We start from the raw sequence: 17875 nt of genomic DNA on the forward strand, positions 1-17875 counted from the left end.
AGCTATTTTAATAAAGGGAATTTGGTCTTTTTTTTAGACTGCAAAGATTTGTAGCTTCATCTTTTGCTCTTATCTTTCAGCTGTATCGAGAGCAGCATGTGCTACGACAGCGATGAGACAAACGCCCGCAGCATCTCCAGCTTGTCCAACCGCTCGTCTCCTCTCTCCTGGCGCCAGGGCCAGTCCAGCCCTCGTCTGCAGGCTGGCGACGCCCCGTCCTCCGGGGTTTCTGCCCACTCACTGCCCATCCGAGCCTCTGCGCAAATCAGCCACCTGCAGCGCATTCAGCTCATTGAGAGCCTGGACACCAATGATGATGATCTGACACAACTCAAATCAGCATACCTCAGTGACGGCAACCTGACCGCTAAAAGCCAGCCTGATGATGACGAAGATGAGGATGATGATGATGTAGAAGTCGATGATGATGATGATGACCTCGCCAATGGGTGAGTGTTGCTGCCTTCTTTTTTAGCTCGGCCTGTTAAAAAAAATGTTACAATTACTCTATTTGAAAATATCAGTTATTATTCATTACATGAAGAAATACGCTTCCATAGATGATATATGTTTGACACATAGATGTCTTTCATGTGTAAGAGCTGTTAATCTCCAGCGGGTCAAATTACCTAAATGATTCTTGCTCCTGATTCATTGTCAGCCCGAGGCCCCCTAAAGAGCAATCATGTCACCATCAGCTGAGGGTCTCATTTCGGAGCCATATGTGGCATCTTCAGTCCCCCTATTAGAGTGTCAGTGTCCCCCGAGGGGCCCGTTTTCAGTGTCACAACACCTAATGTTTCCGAATGCAGCTTTCCTTCTGCTCGCCGCAGCTGTGAATAGAGGACAGCTCATTGTTTCAGTAGTGTTGAATGCATGCGCATGTGTGTGTGTTTATGTGAGAACACAAAACTAGGAAATGACTGAGGAAATGAGTTGTGTTTGCTTAAGCTGTCAGCTGAGCTTTCATGTTGCCCTCTCTTAACCTGAACTGTTGGTTTAGTTTGATGGGCAACATTGTCAACATTGAGTTGTGAGGAAGTTCAGCATCCAGCAGCTCACGTCTGAAAGTACTTCACCTTGAGTTTGACACCACTTCACATAGAATAAATATCTAACTTCAGTAGATAACATTTATTATTTTTTGCTTGGATGAATATAAAAATCATGTTTATAGTGGATTTGGTTTCTTTAGATTAAATGTAGCTTGAAAAAAATATGTAGTTTGTAAAGAGTGATTAGTTACTTAAAGTTAGTTAATCTATTTTGCTTAACTGATTTTTCATAATACTGCAAATAAGTTAATTTAATTCATAGTTTTAAGGCAACTTAAAATTATCTATTTTTACAGTGTATGTTATTTGAAGGATTTGGGGAATTTTCTCTGTGGTTCCGGGCTGATTTGCTGGTAAATCTTCATGTTGATGATATTTCTTAACATCCCAAGTACACTGAAAAAAATATGTCTGCAAAATTGTGTGTTGAATTTAAACAAACAAATTAAATTTTAGTAATGTTCAACTTATTGTAATTTATTTGTGTAAATTCAGCTCAAATAAATTGATTACAACCACTTAACTTTAAAAAAAAAAGAGTAAATCCAAGGAATTATATTTGAATCCCTTTTTTCACTGTATGATATTTTGGGTTATGGTCATTTTCAGTCAATGTGTGTAAATGTAATCTGAGTTTACAGTCTACATCGGAAGTGGTTCATGTTTTATATGTTTGCTAAAATTGTGCACTCTTAGAAATAGGTACATGAGCTGTTACCAGGAAAATCAAGTACATATTTGTATCTAAAGGGTCGATAATGCTACATCAAAGGTACATATTTTTACCCGAATGTACCAAAAATGTACCTTTAAAGTACCATTATGCACACATTAGGTACAAATATGGACCTTTTGAAAAGTTACCGAATACCGAAAATACCAAATTAAGTTTTTAAATTGCACATCAAGCCGAATACTAGAGCCATGCAAAACATCTAGTAAAATATTATGTACTGTAACCATAGCTAAGACAAAATAAATTGGTTATTAGAAACCAGTTACTAAAACAATTATGTTTAGAAATGTGTTGGAAAAAAATCTCTCCATTAAACAGCACTGTTTTTAAAAGAATTATTTAAAGTTAATTAAGTCAGTTAGATGTGAAATGTTAGAAATCTAAGTGTTTAAAATGTGCTGCTTTTTGTTATTTTACCTTTCGTGTAGATGGCAAAATTACGCACATCCTTTACTCAAGTAGAAGTACAGATACTCATGTTTAAAACGACTCTGGTAAATGTACTGACTACACTTTTGTACTCAAGTAAAAGTAAAGAAGTACGGCCTCAGCAATGTACTTAAGTAAAAAACTATCCATTACTACTTCCTGTTTTAGTTTCACGCTGGCAACTAGATCTCACATCATTTTGATTTTGATGTAAACATTGTTGCTAATTTTCAGCAGGAAAGTAGCCAAGCAACATCACACAAAACAACACTGGCAAAATAATCAGTGTATTAGATCAAAAACAACTGCCTTTAATGTCCATTCATACACTCTAAATAAAAGAGAGGCCTGTATCTTTATTAATAAATCTTCAGTTAACACTTAAGTTTGTCTAAAACATACTTAATATATTTTACTATTTTGGTCATTTGGCTAAAGCTGCTTCATTATCTTAGAAACCAAAATCAAAATATCCCATGTTTTAGTATTGTGGATATTTTCTTTCATAGATACAGTCATCAATGCTGTTAGTACATTTATTCTATACAAAAAAAGCCAAAAACACACATGCATGAACTTTTGTTTTCACGTGATAAATTCCTGAAGCTTTTCATTATAATTTTGTTCATAAATCACCCAGTGTGAATAATTTTGAGGTTAAAATATTTTATTTGATGTTAACATAATTTATAAAGCATTTCATAGTTTTAGTACTAACTGTTCAAAAAAGGGATATGAATGTTAAAAAAAAGTTTTTGTGGTATTAGAATGAAAGATTTTTTGAACGGGAATGTATCTAATTTACCTGTGATTTAGTTGACTCAAACGCAGCTTATTACTCAATGTAAGCAGGGCAGCTTTCGGTCATGTTTACATCGCCAACTCCCTCTGTCTCATCCATTTTAGTCATCCTTGCCTTTCTTGTGGTAAGCTTAATAAACTAGCCTGCGCAATGAAAAAAAAAAATTTACTGAATTAAAAGGTCTTTAATTTGCGCAATGACAAAAAAATAATAATATAGATTGTGCCACCAAACAGATGAAAAAGTAACGAGCCTGGTATAAAAATGTAAGGAGTAGAAAGTACAGATATTTCTGTCAAAGTTAAAAGTTGTCAGAAAAATAAATAGTGGAGTAAAGTACTGGTACCAGAAACATATCTACTTAAGATATCTACTTAAGTACAGTAACAAAGTATTTGTACTTTGTTACTTCCCATCTCTGATGTAGTGTATCATTATTGAGTACCAGTACAAATATGGACCTTTATTTCTAAGTTTACAAACAATATTTGATTTGGATGGTTGAATCTGATTGGCTGATAAGCATATTATGGTGTGCAGTTACATTCAAATAAACGCATGGCTAGTAGTTCCAGACAGGTCTTGACTTTGTTCTGTCAGATGAACACAGTCTGTCAGAGTAGCTCTTCCATATACTCTATAATGTTGTTGGGTAGTGGCCATTTTTGTGAAGCTTCCAAAAGCCCACAAATCCATTACAAATCTAGCTGAGGGGGGTAATGCATGTCTCGTGAAGTGGATGAATGTGTTTTTGTAACAAATATTTCTAATTGGTTACATTTTAAAATCAAATCACTGTCTTCTGGTGACTGCTGAATGCACGTTCTGGACAGAATCTTAACTTACATCTTATTCAATGGGCCCATGTCATACACCCGGCACAATAAGGCACAAGACGTGTTTCCACGACTTGTTGCTATTTTCAGACCAACGCAACCCTAATTTTTCCATTTTCCACCAGGTTGTTTAAATAACAAATCCATTTGCGCTACTTTGTGGACTCATGGGTGTTTCGGTCTAGAAAAGAGGTGTGTTAAGGAGCATTGTTGATGCGTGGCTATTTTGAGGAACTAAAATAGACTGCGCAATAGACCAGCTGAAAGCAGGTCTTAAGTCCAGCACAGAGCATGTTAGTTGTGCGCCTCACTTACACATTGCTTAAATAACACAGGATGTACAGCAATACGTAAATTTCTTTACAAATGAAAAAAATTTAAGGATTAAAATGTAAAAAAAAAATTACTTTCTGCATAAATATAAAAACCACTGCCTCCATGCCTTCGTCATCTTGGGGAGCTTTTTTAGTTTATTCATGACAATTTGCTATTGTATAATGTTATTATTATTAGTATTATTTATTATATGCATATTTATATTTGTTTTATTAAAAACAAGCTTAGATTTGATTATGATTAGATTTGATAGCATGTGTATTATATATAACTCAGTTTTTTGACAACACTTCATTATTATTGTTCATTTATTCGTTGCTGGAAATTAGAATTAAATTTAGAAATCGTTTTGAAACAAATCTTTGTGCTTAACAAATGAAATTAATTATGTAGGCTAATCGATGTCTGTGCGTACAACACATTTCCCTATCTATGAAAGAGAGAAAGTGAACGTGAAAGTAAAGGCCGATTGGAGGAGGATCATTTTCTCATTCTCAAGCTGCAGATGCTGTTTAACTGTTTTCTCACTAGTGAAGCGTTCAGTTTTTTCACTTACAAAGTCCACCATGTAAATAGCAAATGTGCCATGGCATGATACAACTGACTCTTAAAGGGAATAAGAGATGAAACTCTAATTGGTTTATTCTTAAAACACACCCATAACTCATTGAGAGAATAAGCACAACCCTGTTAGACCATGCGCAACGGCGCACAGCATATTTTTCCGTCCTTAAAATAGCAAAAGTGGTTTCGGATACGCCTCTAATGCTTTTGCGCCATGCACTTCAGACTTTGCACCTAGATCGTTAAAATAGAGCCCAATGTATGAAGCATAATGTAAGACATATTTGTAGCAGAAGTTTTAGAAATAGACAGGTCACATGGGAATCCGTTGCCAGTATGTTTACCACAGAAGACAATGTTGAACAACATAACTTGTTGGCTAGTTGAAATCCTCTGTTGGCTAGTTATCCTCATTCATCTACTCACACTGGAGTTTTTTTTATGAATGCATGCATCTTGCGTTTCATAAGATGTGTCAACCCCCTATTGGCATATGGGCTAGTTGTAAGAAGGATTTATGTGCTTTTGGAAACTTAAAAAAGAGCCACTACCTAAATCCATTATCCAGCATGGAAGAGCCAGCATAAACATTAAAACCACTCTGACTTGATGGTGAGTAAATGATGGTGATATTAATTTTTTGTGTGAACTGTTCCTTTAAGAACATCCTCAATTGACATCATAACTGTTAGACAGCATACCCAGATCATTCAGAGTCTGTGTGATTAAGAATTGAAGAGTGAAATCATTATGTTTTTAAGGATCTCTTCTAAGCTAATAACCAAAAAAACAGCCCCTTAAAAGGCTTGTGGATGTTCAGGACCAAAGCTTTTACAGTAGCACAATAAGTCCTCATTGGTTAGAAAATGTAGTTAAAATCAAAACTGAGAAGAAAATGTCCTGTTCTGTCAGGGTCTGTCCTTGCCAAAGCAGAACTGAGATTTATTTGATATATCATAAGGTTGATTTTCATTTATTCATTCATTTTCCACAGTGGAATGAACCACCAACTTACCCAGCATAGTGGATGCCCTTCCAGCTGCAACCCAGTACTGGGAAACACTCATACACTCTCACATTCAGACACATAGACTACAGTCAATTTAGTTTTATTCAATTCACCCATAGCGCATGTCTTTGGACTGTGGGGAAAACCAGTGCACTTGGAGGAAACCCACGCCAACACGGGAAGAACATGCAAACTCCACACAGAAATGCCAACTGACCCAGCTGAGACTCGAATCAGTGACCATCTTGCTGTGAGGCGAGCGTGCTATTCACTGAGCCACCGTGCTGCCCAAAGGTTGATTTTATTGTCATTTTTTATGCATTGGTTTTTTTCAGTTTTTGTCAGTGCCAGATGTTAGACAGACAATCTTATTTTATTCCTTGTCTGGTTTGACCTTTTCCTGCTTGACTAGTTTTGGATGACCAGCTGATTAGTGTTTGTTTGCGCGCGCTGTCCCTCTGAGAGACGTGCTGAGATCTGACTTAAGTTGCCAAGGTGACTGAGTGTGCAGACGGGTCATGAATGTTATCAGTTCATTAGAACACACACAGAAGATGAACACTTTCACAACAACATCCTGCCATCATTTAAACACTTGATTGACACAAAATTACATATATGGTTGAAGTCTATATTATTAGCCCTCCTGTAAATAAATAAATACATTCATATATATATATATATATATTGCTTGTAATTTGGTATTACGTGATTACATATTACAAATATTTAAAGGATATATTACATGCTTTTTAAAGGAAATTTATTGAATTTTGGAGAGTAACGCGTAATTCTATGTTATATTTACAGATTATTCCTGTAAAAATAGGGAAACAAAAATTCTGTCAAATAGTTTTTAGTGAAGATAGTAAACATATGAAGATTAATGTGAGGTTAATAAAGTCAAATAATAGCCTATTGTTTGTAGGCTGCATATAATGCATGCACTGTAAACTATAAAATGTTTATTTTACTACTCTAACAATGTTGCTATGCGAATTGTGATGATCACCAGTGATCTAGCGGCTGTGGATCGCTGGAAAACTACATATTTACTTTAACGAACTACAACTCCCAGCATGCACACCCGGGTTCCTAATTTTAACTGGTTACACACACAGTCAGAACATCGTTATGGACTGATTTCAAGGACTATAAAACTCAGCACACACAGACACACCGTTTATGCGTCTTAAATTGTTTAGTGAGCATTACGACGCGGTTTTCCTTACCTTGTCGTGTTTGACTCCTTTACTTTGTTATTTTGTTTGCCACCTTTATGCTTGGGATTATCTGTGCACTTGTTTGTTCCTGTTTCAACCTTTAATTGCAAGATGATTCAGTTAATAAACTGCTATTTGATCCTCAACTTTGTTGTGCAGGTGTCCTAACATGACACTAATCTTGTTTTTGTTTTTAAACCATGACCAAATGTGTTATTTGTAGAAAAGAAATTAAAAAATTAGATGGATAACATTTTTGTATTTTCTCAAGAAAATTGTTTTTGAGTTTAACCTACATATCTTTAAAATATTTGTTAAACTATATTATAGTTTATAGTTACATTTACAGTGGTTTATGACAACAGCAATTATTTAAGCTTTTTTTCAATCATTCTTTAAAAGTTTTTTTTTTCCAGTTTTAAAGGTATGTTAAAAGTGGAACATTTTATGGAATATTTCAATATTTCATACATAATTACATAAATAACTCTGTATAATTACATTAATAACACCGATAATTACATTAATTCACTAATTCACGGTTTTTGAGATCTCTAATTTCTCTCGTGAGTGCCATTTTCACCTGCCCACCTCACAAACAAAGCCGCTGTTGACTGACTGACTGACTGACTGACTGACTGACTGACTTACTGGTCGACTGACCCACCCTGCTCCTTCCCACCGATAGTGTTTTCAAAAGCACTGATTGGCCTGCGTCCACAAACAACCCTACCCAACAGACAGTGTTTTCAAAAGCAATGCAGAAAAAGAAAAGCCCTTGCGACAACCTGATTTTTAACACATTTTACCACATTCTCACCCTGTTATTTACTTGTTTATTAGATTTTTTTTACCTTTTGTTTTTGTCTTACCCGCTTTCTGGAACTGTTCTTTGCCAGCCTTGAACCCCATCGTCATGGTCAACTCCTCTCAAATTCCCCGTCGTATGCGGCGAGCCACTGGACAAACTGGTAACAGAGGAAAAGCCCTCCACATGGAGGTAAGCGGTCAGCTGATGTGCGCGAAAAGGAACAGCGTCATACCGCCCCTTATCGTTCAGTTTTAAAGACGAAATACAGCCATACATAGCTTTGGCTACATAATTTGCAATCTCCAGAAATGTACAGGTATATAGGGCTACGTTTTCAGAACGAGCCTGTGTTGAAAAATAGCCATCCAACATACAACATTTGACCAATCAGAGCAGAGAAGATTGAAAATTTTGACAGAGAGAGAGATGCTGCAAAATTTGTTTATCTTTACATCGATTCATTCATTCATTCATTCATTCATTCATTCATTCATTCATTCATTTATTTATTGATTCATTCATATTGTAGGATATTTTAAGTAGTATAATAGGGAATAGAGTTTAATGTTGATTTATACAATATTATTTTATAAAAGGTTAAAATAAAAAGCTTGTTTATACGTTCTAGTGGTTTATTCTGAATTCTGTAAATTCAGTTATAGACATAAATATATACATGTTCAAAAAAGCTATGTAGCAGATGTAGAGCTTAAATTGTGTCACATTTGTTTAAGTGTGTAGGAGCCCATCTGATTTCATATCCTCCCAGGTGTGTGTTTGTGTTGCCATGGAAACGGAATGTGTCTGAATACCTCTGTCTCGTATAATCTCTCTTTGGTCGTCTTCTGTCTGCTCAGCATTTCACTGCAGTGAGGATTAAACCCTGCTCAGAGCTGACAGGGGTGGTACGTGGTTGTTAAAGACACATTATGTCAGATATAAATATCCAAAAACCCCTAGAACATTGTTATATAATTTGCTGACTTATGTACTTACGCTATCCTAAATGTTTGGAAGAATATTCAAATCCAGAGAAATAAGCAATTTTAACTAGAGAGACTGAGTGCTGTGTGTTCATGCTAATGATGTCACACACCCAACACAATCTCATGGCAATTCGTAACTTTTTCGTACACAGGGCTGACACAGTAGGTAGTGTTGTCGCCTCACAGCAAAAAGATGGCTGGTTCGAGCCTCGGCTGGGTCAGTTGGCGTTTCTGTGTAGAGTTTGCATGTTCTCCCCACATTCACGTGGGTTTGCTCCGGTTTTCCCCACAGTCCAAACACATGCAGTACAGGTGAATTGGGTAGGCTAAATTGTCCGTAGTGTATGAGTGTGAGTGAGTGTGTATGGATGTTTCCCACAGATGGATTGTGGCTGGAAAGGCATCCGCTGTGTAAAACAAATGCTGGATAAGTTGACGGTTCATTCCACTGTGGCGACCCCAGATTAATAAAGGGACTAAGCTGACAAGAAAATGAATGTATTTAGGATAATATTTTTTTTTCGTTAAATCTGCAGCTTCTCTAAGGCTGCATTTACACTGCAGATCTTGATGGTCAATTCCGATTTTGTGACTGTATCCAATTTTTTTGCTGACCTGCTTACATTATCTTTTAAAAGTGACTCGCATCCGATTGTCTGCAGTTACCCAGCACACGTCAAAGCTGCTATGACCAGGAAAAAAAAAGAGCGGGCGCTGACTGATAGCTGATAATTAAAGAGCATTTTTTTCTCCATTCCTGCAACTCTGCGAACATATTAAATACATATATTTAATGTGTTTGCAGAGTTTCACTTTTTAAAATTCTTTTTGACATGTTGTTTTACTATAGTTTATGACAGAAAAGTTCTCATTTGGCCATCTTCTTTTAATCTAGGCCATTTAAACCAGTAGCTGTCTTAATGTAATGTCCATGGCGTGATTTATGCACATGATGCAGTATATGCCACAGTTTTATATTAGTTTGTATTGGTTACGTGGCAGATGTTACACGCTCTCTCTCTTTCTCTCCCTCGTTAACATGCTTAAATACTTGTGCTACATGACAATAAAAAGCTTTTTTAGTCCTTGTGTATGAGATTTAAGGTTTGCGACTCTTCTGAAGTCAGCTCTGAAATGAAAGCATCAGACTTGACGTCATTCGCAATGGTGTTTAATGATGCGTGACTCGCATTGACAGGTGAAAATCTGATCTACCTGCTTACACTGCAGACATGAGGGCACGGATTTGATTCATATCGAATAAATTTCCACATATGAACAAGGCCTGAATCTGATTTGATTAAATCGGAATCCATGTGATTTTTTCCTGCTTACATGTACATGAGCCGAATTCGATCTGTGCCACATGACAGAAAAAAATCGAAATTGAGTCACATGAACCATGCAATGTAAATGCGGCCTACAGTATGTGATCCCAAGCGGAAGAACCAGAAGCAGTGGATTCTGGCATAATAAAAGCTCTGCTGTTTTCTTGTTGCATCACACTCGTCTCTCATACTAAATGGCTTTAGTGTTCTGTAAGTGTTGAATAAATGTTTAATAGAAGACCAAACTCCCATGATTCCACACTCATACATGGACTCATCAAAATATGCCTTTGTTTGTTGTCAATACAAACCCTCTAGTGGTGAATTTACATATTGTGCCTTTAAGGGATAGCCCCCCCAAATTTTTTTTTTAAATCACTCACCATTTACTTTTATTCCTCACTTGTTCCAAATCTGTTTGAATTTCTGTTGAACACAACATAAGATGTTTAAAAAAAATCCATAGTAGAAAAAAAAATACAAGTCAGTGGTTACTGATTTCCAACATTTCTTGCTTGTTTTACCGTTTATTTATTTCTAAATATAAAAGTATTTTTGTCAAATAATATAATACATATATATTTATTTATGTATTTATTTATTTATTTATTTTTTGTATATACGTACATGCCTATCATCAAAGTTAAAGTATGGATGTCCTCACGTATTCTATTGTTTACAAGTTAAGCCTGGTCATTTTAATGAAATATGTATCTAGGTACTTTTTTGGACACTACCATAATAATCTTTAAAATATCCTTTATATATAGGAATGGATATCCTTTACATATTAATAAAACCTTATTATAATATGCATTATCATCTATTATTCATTTCTGAAAGAGCACTGAAATATCCCTTTTGATAAACCTCATATTACTTTATGGCTAACCTCAATTTACATCTTTTTCAGGAGGAAGTAACTGAAATTACCTATTACCCAGGTGCTGTTTTAATCCATTGATTAAACGGTGTACAGTTACACATTTTACTCAAAAATACAGGTAATTGAAACAAGGAACCTTGATATGTTTGTCACAACAATGGCTGCTTCCACTTACAACCACTGACCTAAATACAAACACACACTCCCACACGAGCTGTCTTTGTCTAGTTCCAAACCAGCACACGGCTCTGACAGTGGCATTGAAGGTCTGTGTTGCTATAGCAACAGGCAAGTGCTGCACAAGGTGGCGCCAGAATCCCCTGGCCCGCTTCAGTGGGCACGGCCATATATGAGGGACCCCCTGCTGAATATCTGAAACACGTCCCCCAACACACTTCACACAAATCATGGGCAGCCCGCGTCGATGCAGAAACGGAGTCAGCTTTTAGAAGAAAAACTCTTTTCCTCCATAGTGAAACAAATTTTTAACAGTAACTTCTATCAATAAAGACAGGGCTCTACTGTGAGCTCTTAAGTTGTTAACTGATGATTTAATACTTCTGTTGAATACAGAAGCAGCATAATTTAAAGGTATTGAATATGTGGAGAAAACTAAATTCAGAATCACAAGCAAATTGGGCTCTTTAGGTCTCTTTTTTGTCATGCCAATGAAAATAGTTCCAAACAAAGTAGAACATTTTTGCATCTTAGACAAAAACTGTGATGTTTCATTCTGGATGAATCTGTTTCTGAATGAATAATTATAACAATTGATTTAATAAATCACTCATTAGGACATGGACTTGTCACCATGCTTTTACTGAATATTAGTGCAAATATGTATTTTTCACAGGTCTAAATCTCCAGCAAAATATTTAGTTTTTTTAAAAATAGTTTTTTACCCATATTTTTCTATATCAATAGTCCTAAAATATATGAATATTTGGCAACATGCAAACATTTTTTCTTTAATATTTGCATATTTAAATCAGCACTGTAAAATGAATAGATTTGCATTTATTCATCATTTCTATCTTAAACCTTTAATGCATTCAATCACACTGGTGTGATAAGAACATTAAGTTGGTCACATCATCAGCTGTTAAATTCAAATCTGCTTTGCCCCAATGGCTCATGCTGAATCAGAGAAAGGCACACACAATTTATCAATTTTTCTAATCAAATAATGTTTATTTTAGGGTTTAGACATTTAAATAAAAGTTGACATGTACTTGCAAGGTTTTTTATAGCCAGTTAAATGTCTGTTGAAGGAGCAGTATCAACAGATATTAAGCAGACAGTCTACTAATACTCAAATGGACCATCAAAATAAAGTGTTACCGTAAAATAAACTAAAATACATCCTGTTAATTATTTTTAAACATAACCGGATGATATGTATTGACGTAAAATAAACACTGTTTACGCTATTAAAGTGTTTATTCTTCTACTAGTTAATCAGATTCTTAAGTTCTTGTATCAGGGTACATTGATGAATTAACATGTTGTAAATCCAGCAGCTGTAATCCCTCCACTGCAGAGCAGGTGAACATTGCTTCATTCATCACACATCATAGATCAATTTAAGATATTTGATCATTGTTAAGCTATTTAAACTACAAAACACTGTGCTGAGTGGTGCGGTACAGAAACTTATAATGTCATAAATCTTCTCATAACTGGTTGGTTTTATTCCTGGTCAACAGTGCTTTTACAAAGGCGTATTTAAAAACCCTGCAGGAAAAACGAAATTATAAAATACATATGGACAAAATGCTAATAAAAAGTTAGCGGGCACTAATTCACTCTGCATTTTGTTATTATCCGTCTGAACAGACCATGATTTGTGAAGCATACCCTACACATGAAATGGAAATGAGGCGAACACAAGGAATTCAAGAATTTGTCATCTTTATATCCCCCAAACGTCAGGATCCTGGGGTTAGTTTAGCTTGAACTCGCTGGTCTTTATTTGAGAGGGTCGTTTATGTGAGCAGTTCTTTGTTATGGACACATACTGGAGGCAGTGTCGAGCTTTACGGGTGCTAGAGTTATGACCCCTGTCCAGAGTAAGGGGGACGCTGTCGTTCCAGGCTACTGTGAGGCCATTGAGCACCTTGTAACAGGAACCTAATATAAACAACCTCATATAAGGCCACAAATCTCTCAGTAAGCCTCCTACTGAAAGGGTCATAGTGTCCATTTTGTAATATACAAATCAGTAAAACAATTGCAAACTTGGCATTTAGTTTGCTGTTAGCTTGTTGCTAAGCTAACAATAATTCTTAAAGACTGTTAAAATGAACTTGTCATAGGCTTTTTTTCATATTATGATGTTTACTGCTTCATATTGTGATAAAAACAAAAACAGGCCAGGCTTTTTTATGAGAAACTGATTTGGTGGTTGTGGTTTACTCTAAATGAATTTTGTGTATTGAGAGGTTGATCTTGCATCTACTCTAGTACACATTAACAGAGAACATATTTTACAAGAACTCAACATATACAACCTTATATAAGGTCACAAATCTCTTAGTGAGCCGCTTTCTAAAAGGCTCATAATAGCGTCCATAGTATGTGAATCAGTGAAACGCTTGCAAATTTCGCATTTAGTATGATGCTAGCACATTGCTAAGCTAACATTCATTCATTCATTTTCAGCTTAGTCCCTTTATTAATCTGGGGTCGCCACAGCGGAATGAACGGCCAACGTATCCAGCATTTGTTTTATGCAGCGGATGCCCTTCCAGCTCAAACCCATCACTGGGAAACACATACACACTTATTCACACACCTACGCTACAGACAATTTAGCCTACCTTATTCACCTGTACCGCATGTCTTTGGACTGTAGGGGAAGCCGGAGCACCCGGAGGAAACCCACGTGAACGCAGGGAGAACATGCAAACTCCACACAGAAACGCCAAATGACCCAGCCGAGGCTCGAACCTTCTTGCTGTGAGGTGACAGCACTACCTACTAAGCCACTGCGTCACCCCTGCTAAGCTAACAACAATCTTTAAAGACACCATGAAACTGAAGCTGTGATCGTCTTTTCTTAGATATTATGTTTACTGCTTCAACGACAAGAAAAAATGAAAGGCGGGGCTTATTTTTGAGAAACAGATTTGGTGGTTGTAGTTTACTCTTGATGAATTTTGTATATTGACAGGTTGATCCCACATTTACGCTAGTAAATATTAACATAAAACATTTTTAACTGGAACCCAATAAAAACAACTCATTTAATGTCACAAATATTTCAGTAAGCCACCTTTAAAAGGGTCCACTACTGAAAAAACAGCTTAAACCAGCCTAAGCTGGTTGGCTGGTTTTAGCTGGTTGACCAGCCTGGTTTTAGAGGGGTTTTGGCCACTTTCAGGCTGGTTTCCAGTCATTTCCAGCCTGGTCTTAGCTGGTCAGGCTGAAAAATGACCAGCTAAAACCAGTTAAAACCAGCCTGGTTTAAGCTGGACATAGCTGGTTTACGCTGGTCATCTCCCAGCCTGACCAGTTAAGATCAGGCTGGAAGTGGCCAAAACCCCTCTAAAACCAGCCTGGTTGACCAGCTAAGGCTGGTTTAGGCCGTTTTTTTTTCAGTAGGGTCAGAAATGGTGTCCATCTTGTAATACGCAAATAGGTAAAACATTTGTGAATTTGGCATTTGGGTTAACATGTTGCTAAGCTAACAATAATCCTTAAAGACATTGTGAAACTGAAGTTGTGAGAGTCTTTTCTTCAATATCGTGATGTTTACTGCTTCATGAACAAGAAAAAATATGTACGACAAGGCTTTTTTATGAGAAATTGATTGGGTGGTTGTGCTTTACTCATGATGAATAAGCATTTACTCTAGAAAACATTATCAGAGAACAGATGTAAAAAGAACCCAATATAAACATCTTCATATAAGGTCACAAATCTTTCAGTGAGCCACCTTCTGAAAGGGTCATAGTGTCCATCTTGTAGTATGTGAATCAGTGAAACACTTGCGAACTTGGCATTCAGTTTGGGTTAGCATGTTGCTAAACTAACAATAATGCTTAAAGACACCATGAAACTAAAGTTGTGATTGTCTTTTCTTCCATATTGTGAAGTTTACTGCTTCACAAACAAGAAATAATGTAGAGTGGGGTTTTTTTTATGAGAAACTGATTGGATGGTTGTGCTTTACACTTGGTGAATTTTGTATATTGACAGGTTGATCCTACATTTACGCTAGTAAACATTGGCAGAGAACATATCTAACAGGTACCCAATATAAACAACCTCATATAAGGTCACACATTTCTCAGTGAGCCTCCTTCTGAAAGGCTCACCCTACTGAAAAAAAAAACAGCTTAAACCAGCCTAGGCTGGTTGGTTGGTTTTAGCTGGTCGACCAGCCTGGTTTTAGCGGGGTTTTGGCCATTTCCAGGCTGGTTTCCTGCCTGGTCTTAGCTGGTCAGGCTGGAAAATGACCAGCTAAAACCAGCTTGACCAGCCTAGCCAGGCTGGGAGCCCAGCCAAAACCAGCTATGTTCACTTTAAACCCGGCTGGTCAAGCTGGTTTTAGCTGGATTTAGCTTGTAATTTTCCAGCCTGATTGTCTCTTTTAATGAGAAATTGATTGGGTGGCTGTGTTTTACTCTTGGTGAATTCTGTATATTGACAGGTTGATCCTGCGTTTACACTAGCAAACATCATCAGAGAACACATGTTGTTGAGGAGATGTGCATAGACAAATCAGTAGACGCCAACATTTTATTTACTTTTATTAACTTAAAAAAAATAATAATACTAATAATGAATCACTTTATTTTTACCCACCAATTTAAATAGCTTTTGACCAAATGGCATTTCACCATTAACTCTAAATATATTCATATTTAGTATGCATTCACAGATAATTTTTCACACAATAATCTTTTAGACTCAGGGTAAATTTATATATGGTATAAGTCAACATAATTATGTTAATTACCTCTTGAAATCAGTGGTTTGAACCAAAAAGGCTGTCTATGTGAGCTCACTAGATGTTTCGAACATAGCCTTTTGTATAGCACTTTCTCTGTGACATTTGGAAAAAAAAGTCGTTGCGCTCACACTGTGACTGAGAGGTCAATGCTAGATGGCCATCAACCCCCTGCATATTTGGAGGATCTAATTACATCGCAAGTAGAATAATCAAACTGCTGTTTTGTGCATAACTTGACCCAATGGATGTAAATTTTAGGGTCTAATAATAAACCACGAAAAATGGTTCATGAATTGAAGTCTCTGTTTGGAAGATATTGACATGTGATTCTTGCTGCATACTGTAAAAAACGCCCACTGTCAGTGGCGTAGCAGACGGCCATTCAGGGAATGCACTGTGGGGGTGCCCTGTACCATAGAGGGCCCCTAAAAAATTAAGGTTGTTGATTTCAGCAATTTCCTTGAAAGAAAACTGGTGTCAACCGATCATTAACAGAATAAGTAGATTGTTCAGTTTGATTTAATGATAAATAAAAATACAAACAATCCATTACATCCCATACACGAAACATGTTTCACTTTAATAATTCATACATTAACAATATACTCAAGATAAGCATTATTCAGTAATTTAAAACTGTTAACATAAAATAAAACCCATATATCTTTTTTAAAATATTTGCCAAATGATGTTTAACAAAGAAAGTAAATTTTCACAGTATGTCTGATGATATTTATTATTCTGGAGAAAGTCTTATTTGTTTTATTTCATCCACAATAAAAGCAGTTTTTATTTATTTTTTTTAAGTTTAAGCTATGTATGTTTTTGATAGTCTACAGAACAAACCACTATTATACAATAACTTGCCTAATTACCCAAATCTAGTTGACCTAATTTATCTAGTTAAGACTTTAAATGTCAGTTTAAGCTGTATAGAAGTGTCTTGAAAAATATCTAGTAAAATATTATTTACTGTCATCATGGAAAAGATAAAATAAATAAGTTGTTATAAATGAGTTATTAAAACTAAGAAAAAAAGGTTTTTGGTGTTGTTTGTGTTCTACAACACAACTACTATCATCCATAGATTTTTCCACAAAAGAAGCATTAATGTAAACACTTTAGTACATGTAATATGCTTATGTACATTCAACTTCATATATTAAAAATATTTACGTACTGTATTTCTTCATGAATTAAGGTCTCTGTTTATAGTGTTGATTCTTGGTGCATATATAAACCATCTGTCAGTGTTTATAAAGACTGGTTTTGATACAAACTCTCAGTTAAAATTGTAACAGTTATTTAAATAAATGATTAAAAAAATTATGTTTTTCAATGGCAAATTCTTTTCATATATACAGTTGAAGTCAAAATTATTAGCCCCCATTTGAATTTTTTTTCTTTTTTAAATATTTCCCAAATGAGGTTTAACAGAGCAAGGAAATTTTCACAGTATGTCTAATAATATTTTTTGTTTTCTTCTGGAGAAAGTCTTACTTGTTTTATTTCGGCCTAGAATAAAAGCAGTTTTTAATATTTTAAACACTATTTTAAGGTCAAAATTATTACACTCTTTAAGCTATATATATTTTTTGATAGTCTACAGAACAAACCATCGTTATACAATAACTTGCCTAATTACCCTAACCTGCCTAATTAACCTATTTAAGCCTTTAAATGTCACTTTAAGCTGTATAGAAGTGTCTTGAAAAATATCTAGTCAAATATTATTTACTGTCATCATGGCAAAGTTAAAAGAATTTCAGTTATTAGAAATGAGTTATTAAACTATTATGTGTAGAAATGTGTTTGAAAAAAATCTTCTCTCCGTTAAACAGAAATTGGGGGAAAAATAAACAGGGGAGCTAATAATTTAGGGGGGCTAATAATTCTGACTTCAACTGTATATATATA

General features: G+C 35.6%; 1 protein-coding gene across 3 annotated transcripts in view; it reads left to right on the top strand.

Moving 5' to 3' along the window:
* nav1a (neuron navigator 1a) overlaps positions 1-17875 on the top strand; it is a 259387-nt gene that overhangs the window by 90204 nt on the left and 151308 nt on the right. For all 3 annotated transcript variants that reach the window (XM_056449848.1, XM_056449849.1, XM_056449850.1), the window contains one exon: positions 81-449. In XM_056449848.1, the coding sequence (XP_056305823.1) occupies positions 81-449 (369 nt within the window). The remainder of the gene's footprint in view (positions 1-80; positions 450-17875) is intronic.

This window comes from Danio aesculapii, chromosome 23 (assembly GCF_903798145.1).
Source record: "Danio aesculapii chromosome 23, fDanAes4.1, whole genome shotgun sequence".
NCBI classification, from domain to species: Eukaryota; Metazoa; Chordata; class Actinopteri; order Cypriniformes; family Danionidae; genus Danio; species Danio aesculapii.